Genomic DNA, 20,109 nt, shown 5'->3' with positions numbered 1-20,109 from the left:
CCCAATAACATTAATAAAATTGTATAAATATTTAATACATAAAGTGCCAACATAAATACTATAATTCAAATCCAATTCAACTTCTTGCATACTAATTTCCACTAATTCAACAATTCTAGCACTTAGAGAAGATAGAAGATGAATAATTACCCTTTCGCATTTTTTCAAAAAAAAAATATTCCATTTCTATACAAGAAAAAATTACTAAATTAATTAAAAATGTAAACTTTACTCCTAGAAATGTAGTTTACTTTCTATAAGAAATTAAAATTATGAAAACCACACAAAAACCTTTTAAATAGTTCAATAAACCATAAAATAAATACTATGTAAATTAATCTTACAAATGTAATACAGTAACTTTGACAAAAGAAAAAGGAAAAAATGGACTCACCAATTAGAGTGGTAAAGAATAGCCATAAAATCGTTAGTCAAGTATAATTTGTGGAAACGATTTCAAATTTAAGCGTTATACTTATACTGTTATGAAAAGTGGAACACGTTTCAATAGGGATAAGGGATTGCCTTTCTTGATTTTATTACTATTATTATTTTATATTCATTAATCAACTTTTTTGTTATTTCCATCTTCTTCCCAACCCCAACAGAGCGGCGACCATTGTTATATACATTTTTTCGCTGCAATTTTCAATTTCAGCCCCTCCTTCCAGTTAAATTCCAAAAATTTAGACATCTAACATATTAACTTGGTGAGGGCTGAGGTTACTTTCAAAGAAAATTTAAATATTTTTGAAGTAGAAATATATTAAAAAAAAGGTTTGGGAGGGGCTTAAGCCCCTCTCCTAATGGGTGTGTGTCCGCCACTGGATGAAAGCAAAGGGTAGTTACTCATCTACTCACTACCCCTGGTATCAAACTGCCATTAGCTTCAAAGCTTTTGCTTATTTTTTCATAAACCAGATCTCTCAACCATTATACTACCTCATCATAGTTTGTTTTCACCTCTAGTTAGCATAACAAAACTCAGTTGTTTCAATGGCCACGAGCAACATATGCAAGGGACAATGCAGCCAAGAGCGTGGTGGCCGATGACAACATAGTCCAAAAGCTCTTCTTCTTCTGCTCGTCCATCACACTGCTCCGCAGCACCTCCAACTGCCTATTCATCTCCTCCACCTTAGCAGCTTTGCTCTTGAAAGCATTCTTTATGGTCTCCATTTCCACTGCGTGTACCTTCAGCGCCTCACCATTAACGTGCACGTTGCCAACTTCGCCCTCACACTTCTCTTTAGAGCAGAAAGCGGATGTACCCTTCAGCATATTCAGCACTAGCTCTGAGTTGGCACCTGCTATCTCTGCCTTACTCTTCATTGAATCAAATTCAGCCTGCAATTTAGCAATGGTTTCTTGCAGAGAAGCAATCTCCTCCCTCAGCATTCCACATTGGCTCTCCAACTCCACTTTCTCACTCAGGATTGCAGCCTTCTCTGTCTTCACCTCCCCACTAGCCCTGTGGCTTTCCTCGATTTTTTTCTCCATTTCTTTAATCTTAGCCTTCAATTTCAGAGCATTCTGCTTCTCCTCACCGAGACAACGCTCCACTCCTTCCCTTTCAACATAAACCTTCTCAAGTTTACTCTTATACTCACCAACTTCAGATTCTAAGCTCCTGATCTTGTCAGCATAAGTCACATTTGATCCCTCCAACTTAACAAGAGAAGCCCCAAGTTCATCAACATGGCTTCCCAACTCTCTAACTTGGCCCTCCACGCTACTTTTTTCCTCCAAAATCGCAATCTTCTCATTAGCCAAGCCCTCCAATTCATGACTCCTCTCAGCTAAATTCTTACGCGCATCATTCAATTCATTTTCAATTACACCTTTCTCAGCAGCCAACTCCTTATACCTCTTCTCACTCAACTTCACCTCCCCAACCAATCGATCAGTATCCTTCCACATCTCACTAAGCTTCGTCTCACCCTCAGCACACTTCTTATCCAATTCAGCCACCATCTTCAGCAGCTTTGCCTCTTCTTTCTTCAAGCCAGCCACCATCTCGTTGATTCCGGTCACAACATTCTCCAACTCTTGTCTTTTGCCAATCTCCCCATTCTTCTCCTTCTCAACCTCTTCTTTTTCCCTAACAATCACATTGATTTCATCCTTCATCTTCTCCATAAGCTTATTCGACTCCATCAAATCCCTCACCGACAAATCTTTCTCTTCTATCAGCAACTTGATCCGTGTTGCCATTCCTTCTTTCTCACTCACTAGAGCATTGTAGGCAGATCGTGACTCTCCAATCTCCCTTTCGAAATCCCTAATTTTTTCACTCAATTCAGCCAGATTCGCCCTCAACCCTAAACCCTCATTAATTTGCCGATTCAGCTTAGCTTCAAAAACATCCCTCTCCACGCGTACTCGCTTCGAAGCCTCTCTCTCAGCCCCCAACGCCTCTTCACTCTCACTCAACGCTCCATTCAGCCTCGTAATCGCACTCGCTCTCTCCTCGACCTCTCTCTCCTTCTCTCTCAATTCCATCTCCAACCCCTTCATTTCCCTAACAAACTCCTCTCCTTTCACACCAACCTGAACACCTACATAAACTGCCACAACTCTCCTCTCAACTTCGAGCTCCGCCACCCGGTCGACAAGCCGAGCCAAGTCGGATCCCAAAGCCTCCTTCTCCGAGTTCGACTGATTCAGCTCCGTCTCCAGAGAGCCTTTGGACTGGAGAAGGGAGTCCACCTGCTGGCGGCGCTCGACCGCCTCCTTGAGCAGCATCTGATTCAGCGACTTGAGGCTCTCGAGCTTCTCCGAATCAACGGAAGACGGCGGCGGCGAGTCCATGGATTGCGATATCACCGTTTCGTCCTGCTTGACGTTGTTGGCATTGGATGCTTTCTTCTTCGCCATCTCTTTTTCCTTGAACGGCAAAATAATTTGCCCTAATTTTTGGTGGTGGAGAAAAGGATTGAAGTTGAACGGTTGAGGGTTTTTGTTTGAATTATTGTGAGATTTTAACTCGTTATCGAATATAATGCCGCACGAAAATACGAAGTGTAACAGCAATAAGAAAAAGGGGACTGCAGAGAGTGATATGAAAGGTATGGGAATCAAATTTAAATTTTGGAGGGCTTTGAGCTTCCGAGGGCTTCAGGGTCGAACCAATTTCCCGCCTCGGGTCCTTCGTCTTGGACAATCATGTTGTGCAAGATTATGCACGAATACATGATGTCAACCATGCTCTCCATGAACCACGTACGAGCGGGGGCTTTGATAATGTTGAAGCGCGCTTGGAGAACCCCGAACGCCCGCTCCACATCCTTCCGAGCAGCCTCCTGCTTCTGCGCAAAAAGCGCATACTTTGCATTCACAGGCCTAGTGCACGTCTTCACGAAGGTTGGCCACTTCGGGTAGATGCCGTCGGCAAGATAGTACCTCATTTTATAGCACCGGTTGTTAGCGGTGAAGTTGATGACCAGCGTTTTATCATCCAAAACTTCGGCGAAGAGGTCGGATTGGTGGAGCACGTTTATGTCGTTGTTCGAGCCGGGGACCCCGAAGTACGCATGCCAGATCCATAGCCGTTAGTCGGCGATAGCCTCGAGTATAACAGTGAGGTGGGTGCCTTTGTGGCCGCTCGTGTACGACCCTCTCCACGCCACCGGGCAATTCTTCTATTACCAGTGCATGCAATCGACGATGTCAAGCATCCCGAGGAACCCGTGCACTTCTTCGTGAAGGCGGAGCAGGAACTGGCAATCTGTCGTGCTTGGCTTCCGGAGAAATTCGTCGGTGAAGGCTGCCCGGACGCCTTTGCAGAATTGGAGCAAGCACATTCTCCCAATGTTGTCTCCAATGTGGAGGTATTCGTCGAACACATCCGCCATTTGTCCAGTCGCAAGCTGACGGATTGCTGCAGTACATTTCTGCAGCGTCGTGTGGCTGGGACGGCCGACGGCGTCGAAACTTTCTTGGAAGAACTCTTCCCGGGCCGCCAATGTATTAGCGATGTGGAGAAATAAAGGGCGACGGAAGTAGGTATCTCCCCACACCGGGTTATCGCAGAAGTAGTCGCGGACTAACCTTGCGGCGGCTTCCTCCCGGTTACGATGGATGTAAGTCCAGGAGCGTCTTTGGGGCGGCGCGGCTTCCTCCGCCTCCCGGCGTCGATCTTTTTCAAGTGATTCTTCCATTATTCGACGCATTTGCTCATACGGATCCATAAGATCGATTAAATTTGGGGGAAGAATAAAAGATAGATGATTTGAGATGAAAATTAGAGAGGAAATGAAGATGATTTGGGAAGAATAGATGTGTAGTTGTGTGTGAAATGATGATGAATTAGGAGTATTTATAGAGTAAAAAATTTTTAAAAAATAAAAAAAGGAAAGCGGCTATAAAACGGTAATATTACCGTTTTATAAATTTTTAATTTTTTTATTTTAATTCGGATTTTAAAAAAATGATTTATTGCGTCAGCGTGATGAATCCCACTCGCGGGCAGGCGAGTGGGCGTCACGCATGTCCTGGGAGCTCGCCACGTCGCGGGAGCGCGTGGCGAGACGTCTCGCAACGGGTCTCGGAGGGACGGGCGATCCGGCGGGATGGTGATGGGACGAGACGCTGCAACGCGTCCCACCACCGTTCCGTCACAGAGGAACGAAATACGACGCGTTGCGGGTGGCCTTACCCCATATCTCTATGGAATAGTATTAATTCTTTTTAATTATATACCTAAATTTTAGAAAATGTACAACTCTCTATTTTTACAAAAATAGGAATACTAGTACTATAGTTTTTCTTTATTCATCATTGTTTCACTTTTTTTTTATCTCCATTGCTATAGTCCTTCTATTCTATAAATTTTTTTTTTCGTTCCACAAAATTAAGTCATTTTCATTTTTAACAAATTTAAATACTTCATTCTTTTTCTATCATTGTAGTATTTTAATATATATTATCTTTTTTCTAAATCAAAAAATTAAAATAATACAATATGAAAATAGTAAAATATGGGTTGTGGCGGATTATTGAGTAGTTTTTTGTCTATACTATTATTGATGTTCTAACAATAATCCAATAACTTTTTCTTTCTCTCTTTCTCGTACTTTACTGATTTTACATTAAAATTCATGTCATCTATAAAATCTCTATTGTTATGGGACGAACGAAGTATTTAATTAGTACTCCTAAAATAATTTTTTTATTTTTTATTTAATATATTAAATAACATCTCATAAAATTTTATATAATGTGTTTTTAAATTTTAATTATTTATTTTTTCAATTTGGATAGGGGACTTTCGTTGCATTAAATTATTATACACACATTTTATTACAAAAATAATATATAAAAGAAATTTTTTTATTAATTTTTTTTCTCTTCAATTTTTTCAACAAAGCTAAACAATTTCTTAAAACTCACGCCGAGTCAAATTGAAATAAATCGCGGACTAAAAAAGTACTAACAACTAAGAAGTTAGGACATATTTATAGGGACATCGGAAGTATATAATATACTATGTTTTTTTTTTGGTAAAATTATAGTACTCCCTCCGTCCCGGACTACTCACACATTTCCTATTCGGCACGGAGATTAAGGAATGAGTGTATAGCTGTCATGACCGCATTTTCTAAGGATAGAAAACACGGTTGATCGCGACTAGGGAGGATTAAAGAAGCGGGGAAGAAATGGGAAAACATACACATTTGACCAAAAGTTTAATAACTGAAATAACTTTGAAAACGTCATAATATTATCCTAACAATAATACCAAGTCTATGTAAATAAAGAATGGACAATAAACAATTTTCAAACGAGTTAGACTCTGCACGAATAAACAATTCTAAAGAAAAGTACTCTTAGCGGAAGCGTTCAAGACACGGAAAATGCCGAGTATGAAGACACGACAAATCCAACAATTATTAACCATGACGAAACAATCCATGAACTCTGCTCAACATCCTCCACGTCCATCGCCGCTCAATCTGCACATTAAGAAAAAACAATATGCAGGGCTGAGTACTTGATGCATTCAGTGGACACATGCCAAAACATAGTTTGTCAAGCCATAATCAAGTGACCTTGGGGGTTTTAATTAAAAGAACCCAAGTACACAAAAACATATATTTCACAAGTTCAGCTGACTGTGAATTATACGTCACAAACATGTTCAGTGTACGTGATTAGGTTGATGTTTTAATCCCTTCTTATGTTTCATTGTTAAAGGTGTAGAACAATACAAGCCCAGTGAGCAACTTGGAGTGGCATATTTTCCCGTTCGAATAGTCTTCCTTTAGTTAACTTGTAGCTTTATTTTGTCGATAACTTTTGGAAATCAAAATCTTCAAAACGAAATACTTTCTTTTATGTGTTTTCTTAATTTTGGAGTTAACTAATCTTTACCTTCCCTGTGGATCGACACTCGAAGTATTACAATCGACACTGTATTCTTGCAGTATTGCTGTAATATTAGAGTTTATTAAATAGACTTGTGTGATAATACACTTGATAATTGAACTCGATTATTACACATCAGTCTACGTCCACGTCTCGGTGGCATTCTGATTCAAAACGCATAGATTAATATGGTCGCTCCAATTATTTATCACTACATTATCGTATCAAGACTTTTCACGCAACCTTTCATATATAACGATTATAGAATACGTATAATAAATCAAGATACTTATGCGCATGTAACACTAACTATCATCACTCAAACTTCCATTCGCACTTTCCAAACGTTTATACTTATTATTTTTCTTTTATCCTTTCGATATTAGAGATTCACTGTGGTTCGTTGTTCCACGTTCATTTAATATGCTCGGAGAAGCAATAATTGAGTTGCTACATACAACTAGAATCGATGATGTAAGGTCTAACGTTCATCCAAAACAGTCCGCAATCACACAAAGAATTCATAATATCATACTTCAGTATCTACGAGTCATTACTCAAATCATCATGTAAAGGCCACATAATCGAGCATACACAAACAATTATCACCAGACGTCTCAACACATAACAACATCATGTTCCTCAAAATCTCAATAGGAAAAGAACTAGCATGCTTTCACTTAAAGTTCAAATATTTCCCAAAAATATTCACAAGTTTCCACAACAAATTTTTTTTCGCCAATCCAATTCCACCATGAACAACTAATCATTTCCATTCCCAAAATATTTACCTCAAAATCACTTACAAAAAATTTGGTTACCTCTTTTCAAGTTGAGCGTGATGGTCGGATGTTGAGCCTTTGACACTTTTAAATTTATTAATTTTTAATAATTAATTAATTTTTTTGATCTAGGGATACTAATCTAGATCAAGAAAGAAAGAAGACTCTTGGGTCCAGAGCGGAAAGAAAGTCGCTCTGATACCACTCTGTCACGCCCGCATTTTCTAAGGATAGAAAACACGGTTGATCGCGACTAGGGAGGATTAAAGAAGCGGGGAAGAAATGGGAAAACATACACATTTGACCAAAAGTTTAATAACTGAAATAACTTTGAAAACGTCATAATATTATCCTAACAATAATACCAACTCTATGTAAATAAAGAATGGACAATAAACAATTTTCAAACGAGTTAGACTCTGCACGAATAAACAATTCTAAAGAAAAGTACTCTTAGCGGAAGCGTTCAAGACACGGAAAATGCCGAGTATGAAGACATGACAAATCCAACAATTATTAACCATGACGAAACAATCCATGAACTCTGCTCAACATCCTCCACGTCCATTGCCGCTCAATCTGCACATTAAGAAAAAACAATATGCAGGGCTGAGTACTTGATGCATTCAGTGGACACATGCCAAAACATAGTTTGTCAAGTCATAATCAAGTGACCTTGGGGGTTTTAATTAAAAGACAAGTACACAAAAACATATATTTCACAAGTTCAGTTGGCCAACCATTTTCCATCCGCATTCACCATCACCATATCTGAACATACATGACAAGGAACGTGGCCACGAACCAAGTCACTAGACCGGCCAACTCCAAAGAGATAGCACATGATCTACGGGGTGTACACTAGTCCGAGCAGGGTTTGCGGCCCTACTGGGACCCGAATTCGATTAAACATACATGGCATAGCCACTTCAGATAGGTTCATTCAAAACACAAAACATGGAAAGACAAACATTTTTACCTCCTTTTCACATCAAAATATATTTAGGACATAGTCTTTATTTAAAAAGAAAGCTCGCCTTAACAGCTTAACTCCTCAATCACTTTCTGTTCCCACCGCAAACAACGTGCACAAGCTCACCCTTTTCGAAATAACATGATATGCAAAAATCAGACTTTGCAAAATAATTTAATTTAAAATAATGCATGCATCCTAAGTGTGTGTGCTCAAATTATCCTTTGCTCATTCGTCAACAAAACTGATTTATCAATTAAACACAAAAGTTGCCTTAATCTCGATCGACACTAAACCAAACTAAGTCAATTATTTAGAAACCTGCCAAAATTTCGATTCTTTTTAAAAAAATCTAGCGTAGCCCAGTACCCGAGCCTCCATTTACTAAATGATTCTATATGGATCCAACTTGCAAATAAACAAAATGGCCCAAGGCATTACCAATTAAGTAGCCATATCATTTAATCAATAAAAGAGGTAAACAAATTATGCCCCCACATCACTACACATATAGGCATTAAAGAAAAGAAAAGTATTTAAAAGTATACTCCCAGCCTTACACGTATACACTCCTTACCCAACAAAAATCTCTCTCTTTTTTTTCTAAAAAGGAACACATCAAATTTTATTAAACTCCCAGCCTCCAGCCACGTCTCCCAGCGTCCTTCTTCTTCATTCAATTTTATTAAAACTCCTGTCTATCTCAATCTCACTTATGCAGAACCTAAATCCCTATTCTCATCTCTCAATTTACAGATCCAAATCAGAAACAGTAAGCTCGTCTCCCTTCCTATCTACCACCTTAAAAATTAAGTAAAGCATCTGTTGCTACTATCACTGCTCCTCCGTCGCCGCTGAGCTCTAACCAGCTCACCCTCCGTCGTCGGCGGCGCTTCTAATCACAGCCGGTAAGTCCCTCTCCCCTTTCCCCCAAACTGAATCCTTTATTAAGTTTTCTAATATGTTCGATTCAAACATTTTTTTTTGGGCAGACAGGGGAATTTTTATATTTGAATCGACGAGGAATCAAAAGGGAAACTTCCATCGGTATTAAAAATCGAAGCTTTAGGAGGAGAGTATTATTCAAATATTTGCAGACATCTCAAGAATTTGTTCCAAATTCGACCAGTGAACTACCGTGTATTTGAAGACGTCATGAGATGCAGGAATTCTAAACTTAGGAATTATACCTTTGGAACGAGGAGAACAAATTGAGATTGCAGGGAGAATTTGGATTTACAGACTGCTCGATTCCTCCCTTTCAACTGTGACAAAACAAAATGGTGTTATGGATTTAATGTCTAGAGAGTGGTTTACACTGAATTGAAGTGAAAGATTATACCTTGGTTGGAAGGGAAGAAAACTGCACTAGAAATTATGAAATGTCTGATAAAAGATGCAGTTGTAGGGAGAGATATATAATGCAGAGATTAGATTTGTTTGTTGGAGAGATTTTAGGAGTGGAGGTTTTGGAGAAGAAAAGAAAACGTGTAGAAAGGGTTGAGGAGAAGGGATTTATGTTGACAGCAGGAATTAAATAGGAATTAGGAATAAATGGCTATATTAAAAGTAGCCCAATTGAATAAGGATAAATGGGCTAAAAAAAATAGACAAAAGTGATAGGCCCAAACATATATAATTTTAGTACATTGATTAAATTGTGGTGTTTTATTATTTTAGTACTTTGGTGTTATTCAAAGTACATTGTAAACGAACGCCCAAAATTTTCCCATCGACGACTCTCACGTCAATCTCGTCGACAACTTACCCCACACAATTAATCAACCATAATAACTCAAGCATTCACTATTTCCATTCACAACCAATCGAGACAAACACGGTATTTTAGTCAAGATCTATCACTCGCTCGTTCTCAAAACAAAAATCTTAACTTCAAAAGATAGAAAAAAAACGGGTATTACAATCTACCCATCTTCACAAAAATTTCGTCCCGAAATTTGCTTAGATCATTCAAACAATTCTGGGTACTTCTCCCTCATCTTGTCTTCCAATTCCCACGTAGCTTCCTCAACGCCATGATTTCTCCACCGAACCTTCACCGAAGCAATAGACTTATTTCTCAACTCTTGCACCTTCCGATCCAGAATGGCTTCCGGCTTTTCTTCGTAACTCAGATTCGGATTCAAAATCATCATCTCCTCTTGATGAATTATGTGGTTAGGGTCGAACACATACTTTCTCAATTGTGACACATGGAAAACGTTGTGTACTCTCCCAAAGCTTGGTGGTAGCGCCAATCTATACGCTACGGTACCCACTCTGTCAAGAATCTCATAAGGTCCAATAAATCGTGGTCTCAACTTGCCTTTCACACCGAACCGAGTTATCCCTTTTGACGGGGCTACCTTCAGAAAAACTTTATCTCCTGCCTCAAATTGGAGATCGGTTCTTCGAACATCAGCATATGATTTTTGTCGATCCTGAGCTTCCTTGATCCTCTCACGAATTTTTCGAACAATCTCAATCATTTCTTCCACTGTGTCTGGTCCAAGAACTCTTCTCTCACCCACTTCATCCCAGTAAAGTGGTGATCTACACTTCTTCCCATACAATGCCTCATACGGGGCCATGTTAATAGTCGCATGATAACTATTGTTGTAAGCGAACTCTATTAGTGGCAACACTTCCTCCCAACCTACTCCTCGATCTAGCACTACGGCTCTCAACATATCCTCCAATGTCTGTATCGTCCTCTCTGATTGCCCATCAGTCTGCGGGTGGAATGCAGTGCTGAAATTCAACTTAGTGCCTAACTCTCGTTGTAGGCTCATCCAAAATCTAGAGGTAAACTTCGCATCACGATCACATGTAATAGTAACTGGTACTCCATGTAGACGTATAATCTCTTTCACATACATCTTAGACAACTTATTGGCTCCATAGGTATCACGAATCGGCACAAAGTAAGCAGATTTTGTGAGACGATCAATAATCACCCAAATAACAGTGTTTCCTCGTTGGGATCTCGGTAATCCTGTCACGAAATCCATTGCAATGTGCTCCCATTTCCACTCCGGTATCTCAAGTGGTTGTAGTCTCCCATAAGGTCGTTGATGTAGAGCTTTCACTTGCTGACATGCTAGACACCTCTCCACAAACGCCGCTACATGTTTTTTCATGCCATTCCACCAAAACTGTCTCTTCATATCTCGATACATCTTGGTACTCCCGGGTGCGCAGTATACGGTGTTTCGTGTGCTTCCCTCATGATTTCATTCCTAAGCCCTTCGTCTCTAGGCACGCACAACCTGCCCTTAATTGTGAGGGCACTATCCGCCTCCTCGTGAAAATATTCTTGCTCCCCTGTCCTTACTTCCGAACGGATTTTCTCAAGTAAAGTATCGCGTCTTTGAGCTTCCACAATTCTAGCCCTTAGGTCGGGTTCCATTACCAAGGTGGCGATCCTTCCTTCCACTGTCTCGGGTGCTCTCACTACCTCCAATCGCATTTTACTGAACTCTCGTATCAAGTTCTCTTCGTTCGTGAGAAAAGTGGCCAATTGAGGTTGAGACTTTCTACTTAGGGCATCAGCCACTACATTCGCCCTTCCTGGGTGATAGTTTATACTGCAATCATAATCCTTCACCAACTCAAGCCATCTACGCTGGCGCATGTTCAAATCCTTTTGTTCAAAGAAGTACTTGAGGCTTTTATGGTCCGTATATATCTCACATCGAACTCCATAAAGATGGTGTCTCCAAATCTTCAAAGCATGTACAACTGCTGCCAACTCCAAGTCATGTGTCGGATAGTTCAACTCATGTGGCCGCAACTGCCTTGATGCATACGCAATCACTTTCCCATTCTGCATAAGTACACATCCAAGTCCAACTTTTGATGCATCGGTATACACCACGTAGTTAGTGCCTGGCTCTGGCACAGCGAGAATTGGTGCGGTGGTCAACTTCTCTTTTAGTAACTGAAAACTGGCCTCACACTCCGGCGTCCAATTCACTTTGATCCCCTTCTTTAGTTGTTGCGTCATTGGCCTCGCTATCTTAGAAAATCCCTCGATGAATCTCTGATAATATCCCGCCAGTCCTAGGAAGCTCCGAATTTCATTAGGTGTGGTTGGTGATTTCCATTTCTGTACAGCTTCCACCTTTGCGGGTCTACTCGAATTCCATCTGCGCTCACTATGTGCCCAAGGAAATTCACTTCTTTGAGCCAAAACTCACACTTACTGAACTTGGCGTAGAGTTTCTCGGCCCTTAATGTCTCCAAGGTAGTCCTCAAATGTTTTTCATGTTCCTCCTCGTTCTTTGAGTAGATAAGGACATCGTCTATGAAGACTAAGACGAACTTGTCTAAGTATGGATGGAACACACGATTCATAAGGTCCATAAATACAGCCGGGGCATTGGTCAATCCGAAAGGCATCACTATAAACTCATAATGGTCGTATCTAGTTCGGAAAGCCGTCTTGGGTACATCTTCTCGTCGGACTCTCAGTTGATGGTATCCCGATCTCAAATCCATTTTCGAGAATACTCCAGCTCCACGGAGTTGATCAAACAAATCATCTATCCTCGGCAGTGGATACTTGTTTTTTAGTGTCAACTTGTTCAACTCTCGATAATCTATGCACATCCTCAATGTTCCATCCTTCTTCTTCACGAAGAACACTGGTGCTCCCCACGGCGACACACTGGGTCTAATTAAACCCAAGTCTAGCAACTCTTGTAGTTGTATCTTAAGCTATTCCAATTCCTTAGGCGCCATAGGTACGGTGCCTTAGATATCGGTGCTGATCCTGGCTCCAAATCAATTGTAAACTCCAACTGTCTATCGGGTGGTGGTCCTGGCAAGGCGTTGGGAAAAACATCTGGAAATTCATTCACTACTGCCTCATCCTCTATGCTTCTTTCTTTCTTCTCCTCTCCATTTAGATAGACGAGATACGCTGGGCATCCCTTCCTCATCATAGTCATCGCTTGAAGTGCAGAAATTATGGACTTGCGTCGATTCGTAGAAATCCCATAAAATGTAGTTGGCTCCTTTCCCGGGTTTTGAAAAGAGATCTCTCTCTCTTTGCAGCGAATGGTAACATGATTCTCAGGCAACCAATCCATTCCCAAAATTATATCTACACTCCCCATCGACATAACTTGTAATTTGTGTGCAACTAGCTTAAGTTCCCCCATAGTAAATTCTACATTCGAGCAAATTTGTGATATATCTATAGTTCATCCTACGGGTGAAGTCACACTCATTCTATGTTCGGTTCTATTGATAGGCAGTTCTAAAGTATTCACACATGATGCTGATATAAAAGAATGTGATGCACCCGTATCAAACAAAACAACAATAGGCATGTCGAGGAGCGTGCCCATACCTGCCAAGTTTCCTTGCTCTTGATTCCCTTGCTGGTTCGTCGGCTGTTTCCCTTTTAAAGCATATGCCCTTGCCTGAGTGGGAAGTCCTTGACGACGTTGCTGCTGCTGCTGCTGCTGTGGTGCGGGTAAGTATCCCCTCGGTTCGGCTTGTAGTGCCCGCACTTGCGGACGGAACCCTTGATTGTTCTGTCCTGCTCCCATCCCCATAATCTTACTCGGGCATTCTCTTGAGAAGTGGCCATTTTCACCACAAGTGTAACATTTATTGCTCTTTTCTCTGCACTCCCCAAAATGGTTCTTAAAGCACTTAGCACACTGGGAGGCTCTAGGCCGGAAGTCACCCCTCTGATAGGGAGCACTCTGCCGAGCTCCGTACTGCGGTGGGTTTCTGATGGGTTGCTGCCTCTTGTTATCATATGGAGTCCGATCTCCATCCCACTTCCTCTTATCTCTGAAATTATGTTGTTGAAGTGGCACTAGTGTAGTATTTGCTACTGTCATCTCCTTAGGCAACGCTTCTTCCACATCTAATGCACAAGCCAAAATCTCAGAATATGAAAGTCCTCTGCGACTTGCCACTGCTACTCTTATTTCGTGCTTGAGACCAGCACGGAACTTTTCTGCCATTTTCTCATCTGTATCCACCAACTCGGGAGCATATCGAGTAATTTCACACAGTGCACGGTCGTACTCTGTCACCGTCATATTCCCTTGCTTCAAAGTATGGAATTCAACTACCTTTGTTCGCCTATAGCTCATGGGAACGTACTTATTGTACACCTCTTCCTTGAATATCTCCCAAGTAAGCGCTTCACGGCGTTCAGGGTTCATGGTCCTTAGCTTGGTATCCCACCAAAAATCTGCGGGCCCCGTTAATTGAAAAGTCCCACAAGCGAGGCGTTCCTTGTCGGTGCACTCCATAAAATCAAATATGCGCTCGAGGGTGCGTATCCAAGTCTCTGCCTTAGACGGCTCTCCCAGTCCATCAAACTGTGGGGGTTTTTGCCTCAAAAAGATATCAATGTATTGTTTGGGTTGAGGCGGGGGTGGAGGTGGTGGTGGAGGCGGTGGTGGTGGTGGTGGTTGCTCTCCCTCGACATTCTGAGGGTCCACAGGGTCCTCCTCTCCACGTCCACGCCCAGGTCTATGATGTGAATCAAATTTACATTGTTATTCTCATAACTTTACATGATTTATATAGTTTGATGCTTGTAAAAGTGTGTTTTATGGTGTAGGAAGAGGAGTAAATGGTGAAACAAAGAAGGAAGCTCGGAGGGTGAAAAGCTGTGCAGAAAGCTCTCAAAAGTGGCCACCCGGCCGGGTTAATTTCATGCCCAATAATTCACCCGGCCGGGTGATTTTCGCGAGGCATGGAAAGTCCAGGAGGGTTTGATTTCAAGTCAACCGGCCGGGTGAATTTTATGCCCATTAATCTACCCGGCTGGGTGGATAAAGTATAACTGCAATATTGTAGTTAAAGGAGGGATGAGAGAGAGAGTGATTGGACGTGAGGATTGGGAAAAGGAAAGAAAAAAGAAAGGTGGTGGGATTAAAAAAAGGTGTCAGGTGGTGTGACGTGAAAAAGGAAAAAGAAGAAAAGGGAGAAAGTGATAGACAAAAAGTGATAGGCCCAATTGAATAAGGATAAATGGGCTAAAAAAAATAGACAAAAGTGATAGGCCCAAACATATATAATTTTAGTACATTGATTAAATTGTGGTGTTTTATTATTTTAGTACTTTGGTGTTATTCAAAGTACATTGTAAACGAACGCCCAAAATTTTCCCATCGACGACTCTCACGTCAATCTCGTCGACAACTTACCCCACACAATTAATCAACCATAATAACTCAAGCATTCACTATTTCCATTCACAACCAATCGAGACAAACACGGTATTTTAGTCAAGATCTATCACTCGCTCGTTCTCAAAACAAAAATCTTAACTTCAAAAGATAGAAAAAAAACGGGTATTACAATAGCAAAGTCAACAATTGCGGCTGTAGGTGATAATTTTTACTAAAAATGGAAAGAGTGCAAATAACTTGGGACGCCCAGAAAGGAAATAAGTGCAAGTAGTCCGGGACGGAGGGAGTATATTTTTTTTATCCTAATCAAAATAACACGTTCTTCTTTTTAGAATATCACATTAAAATGAGATATTTATAAAAATAAAAATATTACCTTTTTCACTTTATTATCTGCCGAATATCTCCATTCAGTAAACTGTATGTATTTTCTACATGTTTTAATAATAAAATTACCAAAAGAATTATTTAATAAATGAATAAATAAGAGCAAAAAAAGAAGAAAAAGAAAAAATTTTGTCATAACAAAGAAAAATAAATAAATTTTGTGGAAACTAAAATAAAAAAATAAGACTCCTTTTGTTTCAAATAAGAATCTTACTGTATTGTTATTAAATTTTATCAGTCTCATAAAACTAGTCCACTCTTATATTTTTTCATAAATTTTATCTCTTTTACGATGAACCACACTCTATTTACTTTTTTTCTTTGTCTTATTTATTATTTTTGCTGATAAGAATCATTTAATACTCCATAAATGGAGTTAGTAGGAGTATGTATCTCGAATAAATACGAAGCTTCGTCATTTTTAGTGCCCAACCCTCGTTGGGTGCCCTAATAAATGCGTGTATGTAATTTGACTAACGCCCTTTTTTTATTCCCTAACTCACAAATTTATTCATTTAATGTCTGTTGAGCCGGTTTGTATCTAAAAGTTAGTAGTATAAAATTTTCCAATAATTAAATAATGAAACCTCTAATACAGCGAATAGATATACTTTCTCCTCGTCCCAAAATAAGTAAGCTACCTTTTTTGAAATGTCCCATTATAAATAAGTTATTTTTCATTTTAGTAAAAATATCAATCCTCTTACTTTATTATCTCTTTACTTCTCTACTTTCTCTTTCTCACTTTACTCTTTATCTTTTAACTCTTTAAATATCAATTCCTTAAATTTCGTGCTAAAAAAATATTTCGCTTATCTTGGTAAGGAGGGAGTATTCATTACATAGGTGTAAATAAATATTTTAAAAAATATCAAAATTCTTTGTAGAATTTTTGTGTCGAGATTACTAATTAATCTTAGATAATTTGTCAGTGCTCACTTGTCTATAGTCGATTTTTAGCTAAGAATATTGCTTAGGCCCTCCACAATAAGAATAGCCCAGCAATAGCTCAGTCATAGCCTAGCCACTGCCACATCATCAGCACTAAAAATCCTCCTGCCATATCATCAAAACAAGCAAATAGCCCAGCAATAGCCCAGTCATATAATATTCACATCACTATTAACAAATATATACAAAATTAAATAATTAACAATCACACAATATACGAAATTTAATTTACGAGACATATACGGGAAAAATTTAATAATACTATTAAAATTTAAAAAAGTACAATAATTTAAAAAAAATACATTAATTTAAAAAAAATACAATAATAAAATAATACAATAATAAGATAGAGAGAGTACTCGTTAAAACAAGTAGTGCGAATGAAAATGACGAGCAAAGCGCGTATATATAGTGTTTCGGAAAAAAAAATTAAATTTCGTGCTAGGCGGTGCGCTGGGCGATCCGGGCACTGCAATAGCGCCGAGCGGATCGCCCAGCGCTCCGCCCAGCGCCACGAAACCGCCCAGCGCTGCGCGGTTTCTCTCTCCATTCGTCCGCTGGGCGACTGCAATAGACCGCCTAGCGAACCGCCCAGCGCCGGCGCTCGGCTGGGCGGTCGGCTGGGCGCTATTGTGGATGGTCTTAGTAATTTGCTGAAATGAATAAAAGAACGTGATAATATGGCTATTAATAATAGGAGAAATTTATCACCTCATCGTTATCATTTTGTACAACGGCTACATCTTATATGGAGTACTAATACTAACTATTTTGACTTTGAAGACAAAATACAATTCTGATTTGAAAAAAAAATTATTCCATCCGTCCCAATTAAATTGAGTCGTATTCTTTTTTTGGAACGTACCAATAATGTTAAGTCATTTTTGTTTTTGACAAAAAAACATCAAATCACTCTTATTTTATTTCATCATCTAATTTACGCTCTTTTTATCTCTCCTACTTTTTTCTCTTTCCTATATATTATACTTTAATTTAATTTATTTAACACAATTTTTTTAACACATTTTTTAATCTCTATGCCTAACTTAATTGAGACGAAGAGAATACTACACTGCTACACTTGGGCACAGAGATTAATCTAGGAAAATGAAAGCTATGTTCTTCTTTCCACTGTCATAACCATCATTTACAATTATTATTCACTATTTTAAAAATTCAATACCAAGAATAATGTTTAAACGAAAGCTGTCGGTTAAAACTCCAGAAACAATCAAAAGAAACAGAGTAATTTCTTGAACTGAAGCCTGCAAAACGCAATCAATTTCATTGAAACAATGAGGAACGAAATTAAGCAAAGAGTTGATGAAAGAAAAGAGTTGTTACTCATCTACTACCTACCACAATGGTTTCAAACATTTGCCTTTAGCATCAAAGCTTTTGCTTATTTCTTCATAAACGAAATTTCTCAACTACTATTATACTACGTCTCTCTTCACCTCTAGTTAGCATATCAGAATTCAGTTCATGCCTCCAACACTAATCAGAGGTGAGCCCCCAAAAAACGATGTTATTCAATGGCCACGAAAAACATATGCAAGGGATAATGCAGCCAAGAGCGTGGTGGCTGACGATAACATAGTCCAAAAGCTCTTCTTCTTCTGCTCATCCAACACACTGCTTCGCAGCGCCTTCAACTGCCTATTCATCTCCTCCACCTTAGCAGCTTTGCTCTTGAAAGCATTCTTTATCGTCTCCATTTCCACAATGTGCACCTTCAGTCCCTCGCCATTAGCATGCACATTGCCAGCTTCGCCCTCACACACCTCTTTAGAGCAGAAGGCCGATATGCCCTTTAGCATTTTCAGCACTAGCTTCAAGTTGGCATCTGCAGTCTCTGCCTTACTCTTCATTGATTTGAATTCAGCCCGCGATTTAGCCATGGTTTCTTGCAGAGAAGCAATCTCCTCTCTCAGCATTCCACATTGGCTCTCTAACTCCACTCTCTCACTCAAGATTGCAGCCTTCTCTGTCTTCACCTCCTTACTACCCTTGTGGCTTTCCTGGATTCTTTTCTCCATTTCTTCAATCTTAGCCTTCAGTTTCAGAGCATTCTGCTTCTCCTCGTCGAGGCAACGCTCCACTCCTTCCCTTTCAACATAAACCTTCTTGAGTTTACCTCTTATTCACCCAACTTGAGATTCTAAGTTTCCGTATCTTGTCAACATAAGCCACATTCGATCCCTCCAACTCGACAATAGCAGTCCAAGTTCATCTACATGGCTTCCCAACTCTCTAACTCGGCCCTCCACACTACTTTTCTCCTCCAAAATCACAATCTTCTCATTAGCTAAGCCCTCCAATTCAAGACTCCTCTCAGTTAAATTCTTACGCGCATCATTCAATTCTTTTTCAATTACACCTTTCTCACCAGCCAACTCCTTAATCCTCTTCTCACTCAACTTCGTCTCCCCAACCAATCGATCAGTCTCCTTCCACATCTCACTAAGCTTTGTCTCACCCACAGCACACTTCTTATCCAACTCAGCCATGATCTTCTGCAGATTCGCCTCTTCTTTCTTCAAGCCAGCAACCATCTCATTGATTCCGGTCATAACATTCTCCAACTCTCTCCTTTTGCCAATCTCCCCATTCTTCTCCTTCTCAACCTCTTCTTTCTCCCTAACAATCACACTGATATCATCCTTCAGCTTCTCTAAAAGTTTATTCGACTCCTTCAAATCCCTCACCGACGATTCTTTCTCTTCAATCAGCAACTTGATCCGCGTTTCCATTCCTTCTCTCTCACTCACTACAGCATTGTAGGCAGTCCGTGACTCTCAATCTCCCTTTCGAAATCCCTAATTTTTTCACTCAATTCAGCCAGATTCGCCCTCAGCCCTAGATCCTCCTCAATTTGTCGATTCAGCTTAGCTTCAAAAACATCCCTCTCCACGCGAACTCGCTTCGAAGCCGCTCTCTCAACCCCCAATGCACCTTCGCTCTCACTCAACGCTGCGTTCAGCCTCGCAATCGTACTACCCCTCTCCTCGACCTCTCTCTCCTTTTCTCTAATTTCCATCTCCAACCCCTTCATTTCCCGAACAATCTTCTCTCCCTTCTCACACCCAACCTGACAGCTACATAAACTGCCACCAACTCTCCTCTCAAGTTCCAAGCTCCTCCACCCGCTCACACAAGCTGAGCCAACTCGGATCCCCAAAGCCTCCTTGTCCGAGTTCGAGCGAGTCAGCTCCATCTCCAGAGAGCCTTTGGACTGGAGAAGGGAGTCAACCTGCTGGCGCGCTTGACCGCCTCCTTGAGCAAGCATTGATTCAGAGATTTGAGGCTCTCGAGCTTCTCCGAATCTACGGAAGAGGCGGCGACGAGTCCATTGATAGAGACTTCACCGTTTCGTCCTGCTTCTGCGATGGCTTCTGGTGTTGGCATTGGAGACTTTCTTCTTCGCCATCTCCTTTACTTTAACCGGAAAAAATTTGACCTAATTTTTGGTGGTGGCGAAAGG

At 40.3% G+C, this 20,109-nt stretch overlaps 3 protein-coding genes across 3 annotated transcripts; all 3 read right to left on the bottom strand.

Annotated features, from left to right (window-relative positions):
- Positions 1-883: 883 nt before the first annotated feature.
- Positions 884-2,975, bottom strand: LOC121791989 (centrosome-associated protein CEP250-like). The gene has a single exon (XM_042189787.1). It carries the CDS (start codon positions 2,875-2,877, stop codon positions 994-996), a length of 1,884 nt encoding a protein of 627 aa, XP_042045721.1. The 5' UTR covers positions 2,878-2,975; the 3' UTR covers positions 884-993.
- A 9,837-nt stretch (positions 2,976-12,812) lies between these two features.
- On the bottom strand, positions 12,813-14,399 carry LOC121791984. The gene is made up of 2 exons (XM_042189779.1): positions 13,478-14,399; positions 12,813-13,294 (listed from the first exon to the last, which is right to left on the bottom strand). The coding sequence occupies exons 1-2, from the start codon at positions 14,397-14,399 to the stop codon at positions 12,813-12,815; spliced, it is 1,404 nt and encodes a 467-aa protein (XP_042045713.1).
- A 3,758-nt stretch (positions 14,400-18,157) lies between these two features.
- Positions 18,158-19,378, bottom strand: LOC121791983 (chromosome partition protein Smc-like). Its single transcript, XM_042189778.1, has 2 exons — positions 18,863-19,378; positions 18,158-18,748 (listed from the first exon to the last, which is right to left on the bottom strand). Exons 1-2 carry the CDS (start codon positions 19,376-19,378, stop codon positions 18,158-18,160), a joined length of 1,107 nt encoding a protein of 368 aa, XP_042045712.1.
- Positions 19,379-20,109: the final 731 nt, after the last annotated feature.

This window comes from Salvia splendens, unplaced genomic scaffold (assembly GCF_004379255.2).
Source record: "Salvia splendens isolate huo1 unplaced genomic scaffold, SspV2 ctg989, whole genome shotgun sequence".
Taxonomy (NCBI): domain Eukaryota; kingdom Viridiplantae; phylum Streptophyta; class Magnoliopsida; order Lamiales; family Lamiaceae; genus Salvia; species Salvia splendens.
Note: the sequence above shows the minus strand (reverse complement) of the source record. Positions and strands in the feature narration are given on the sequence as shown.

Bases quoted from the DNA above. Each gene is read 5' to 3' on its own strand.
- LOC121791989 (XM_042189787.1), bottom strand. From the start codon at position 2,877: ATGGCGAAGAAGAAAGCATCCAATGCCAACAACGTCAAGCAGGACGAA.
- LOC121791983 (XM_042189778.1), bottom strand. From the start codon at position 19,378: ATGGAAACGCGGATCAAGTTGCTGATTGAAGAGAAAGAATCGTCGGTG. The intron at 18,749-18,862 runs GTAGATGAACTT...AAACTCAAGAAG, and splicing joins TTAGAGAGTTGGGAAGCCAT to GTTTATGTTGAAAGGGAAGG.
- LOC121791984 (XM_042189779.1), bottom strand. From the start codon at position 14,399: ATGGAGTGCACCGACAAGGAACGCCTCGCTTGTGGGACTTTTCAATTA. The intron at 13,295-13,477 runs GTATGGGCACGC...GCTCGAATGTAG, and splicing joins AGAGCAAGGAAACTTGGCAG to AATTTACTATGGGGGAACTT.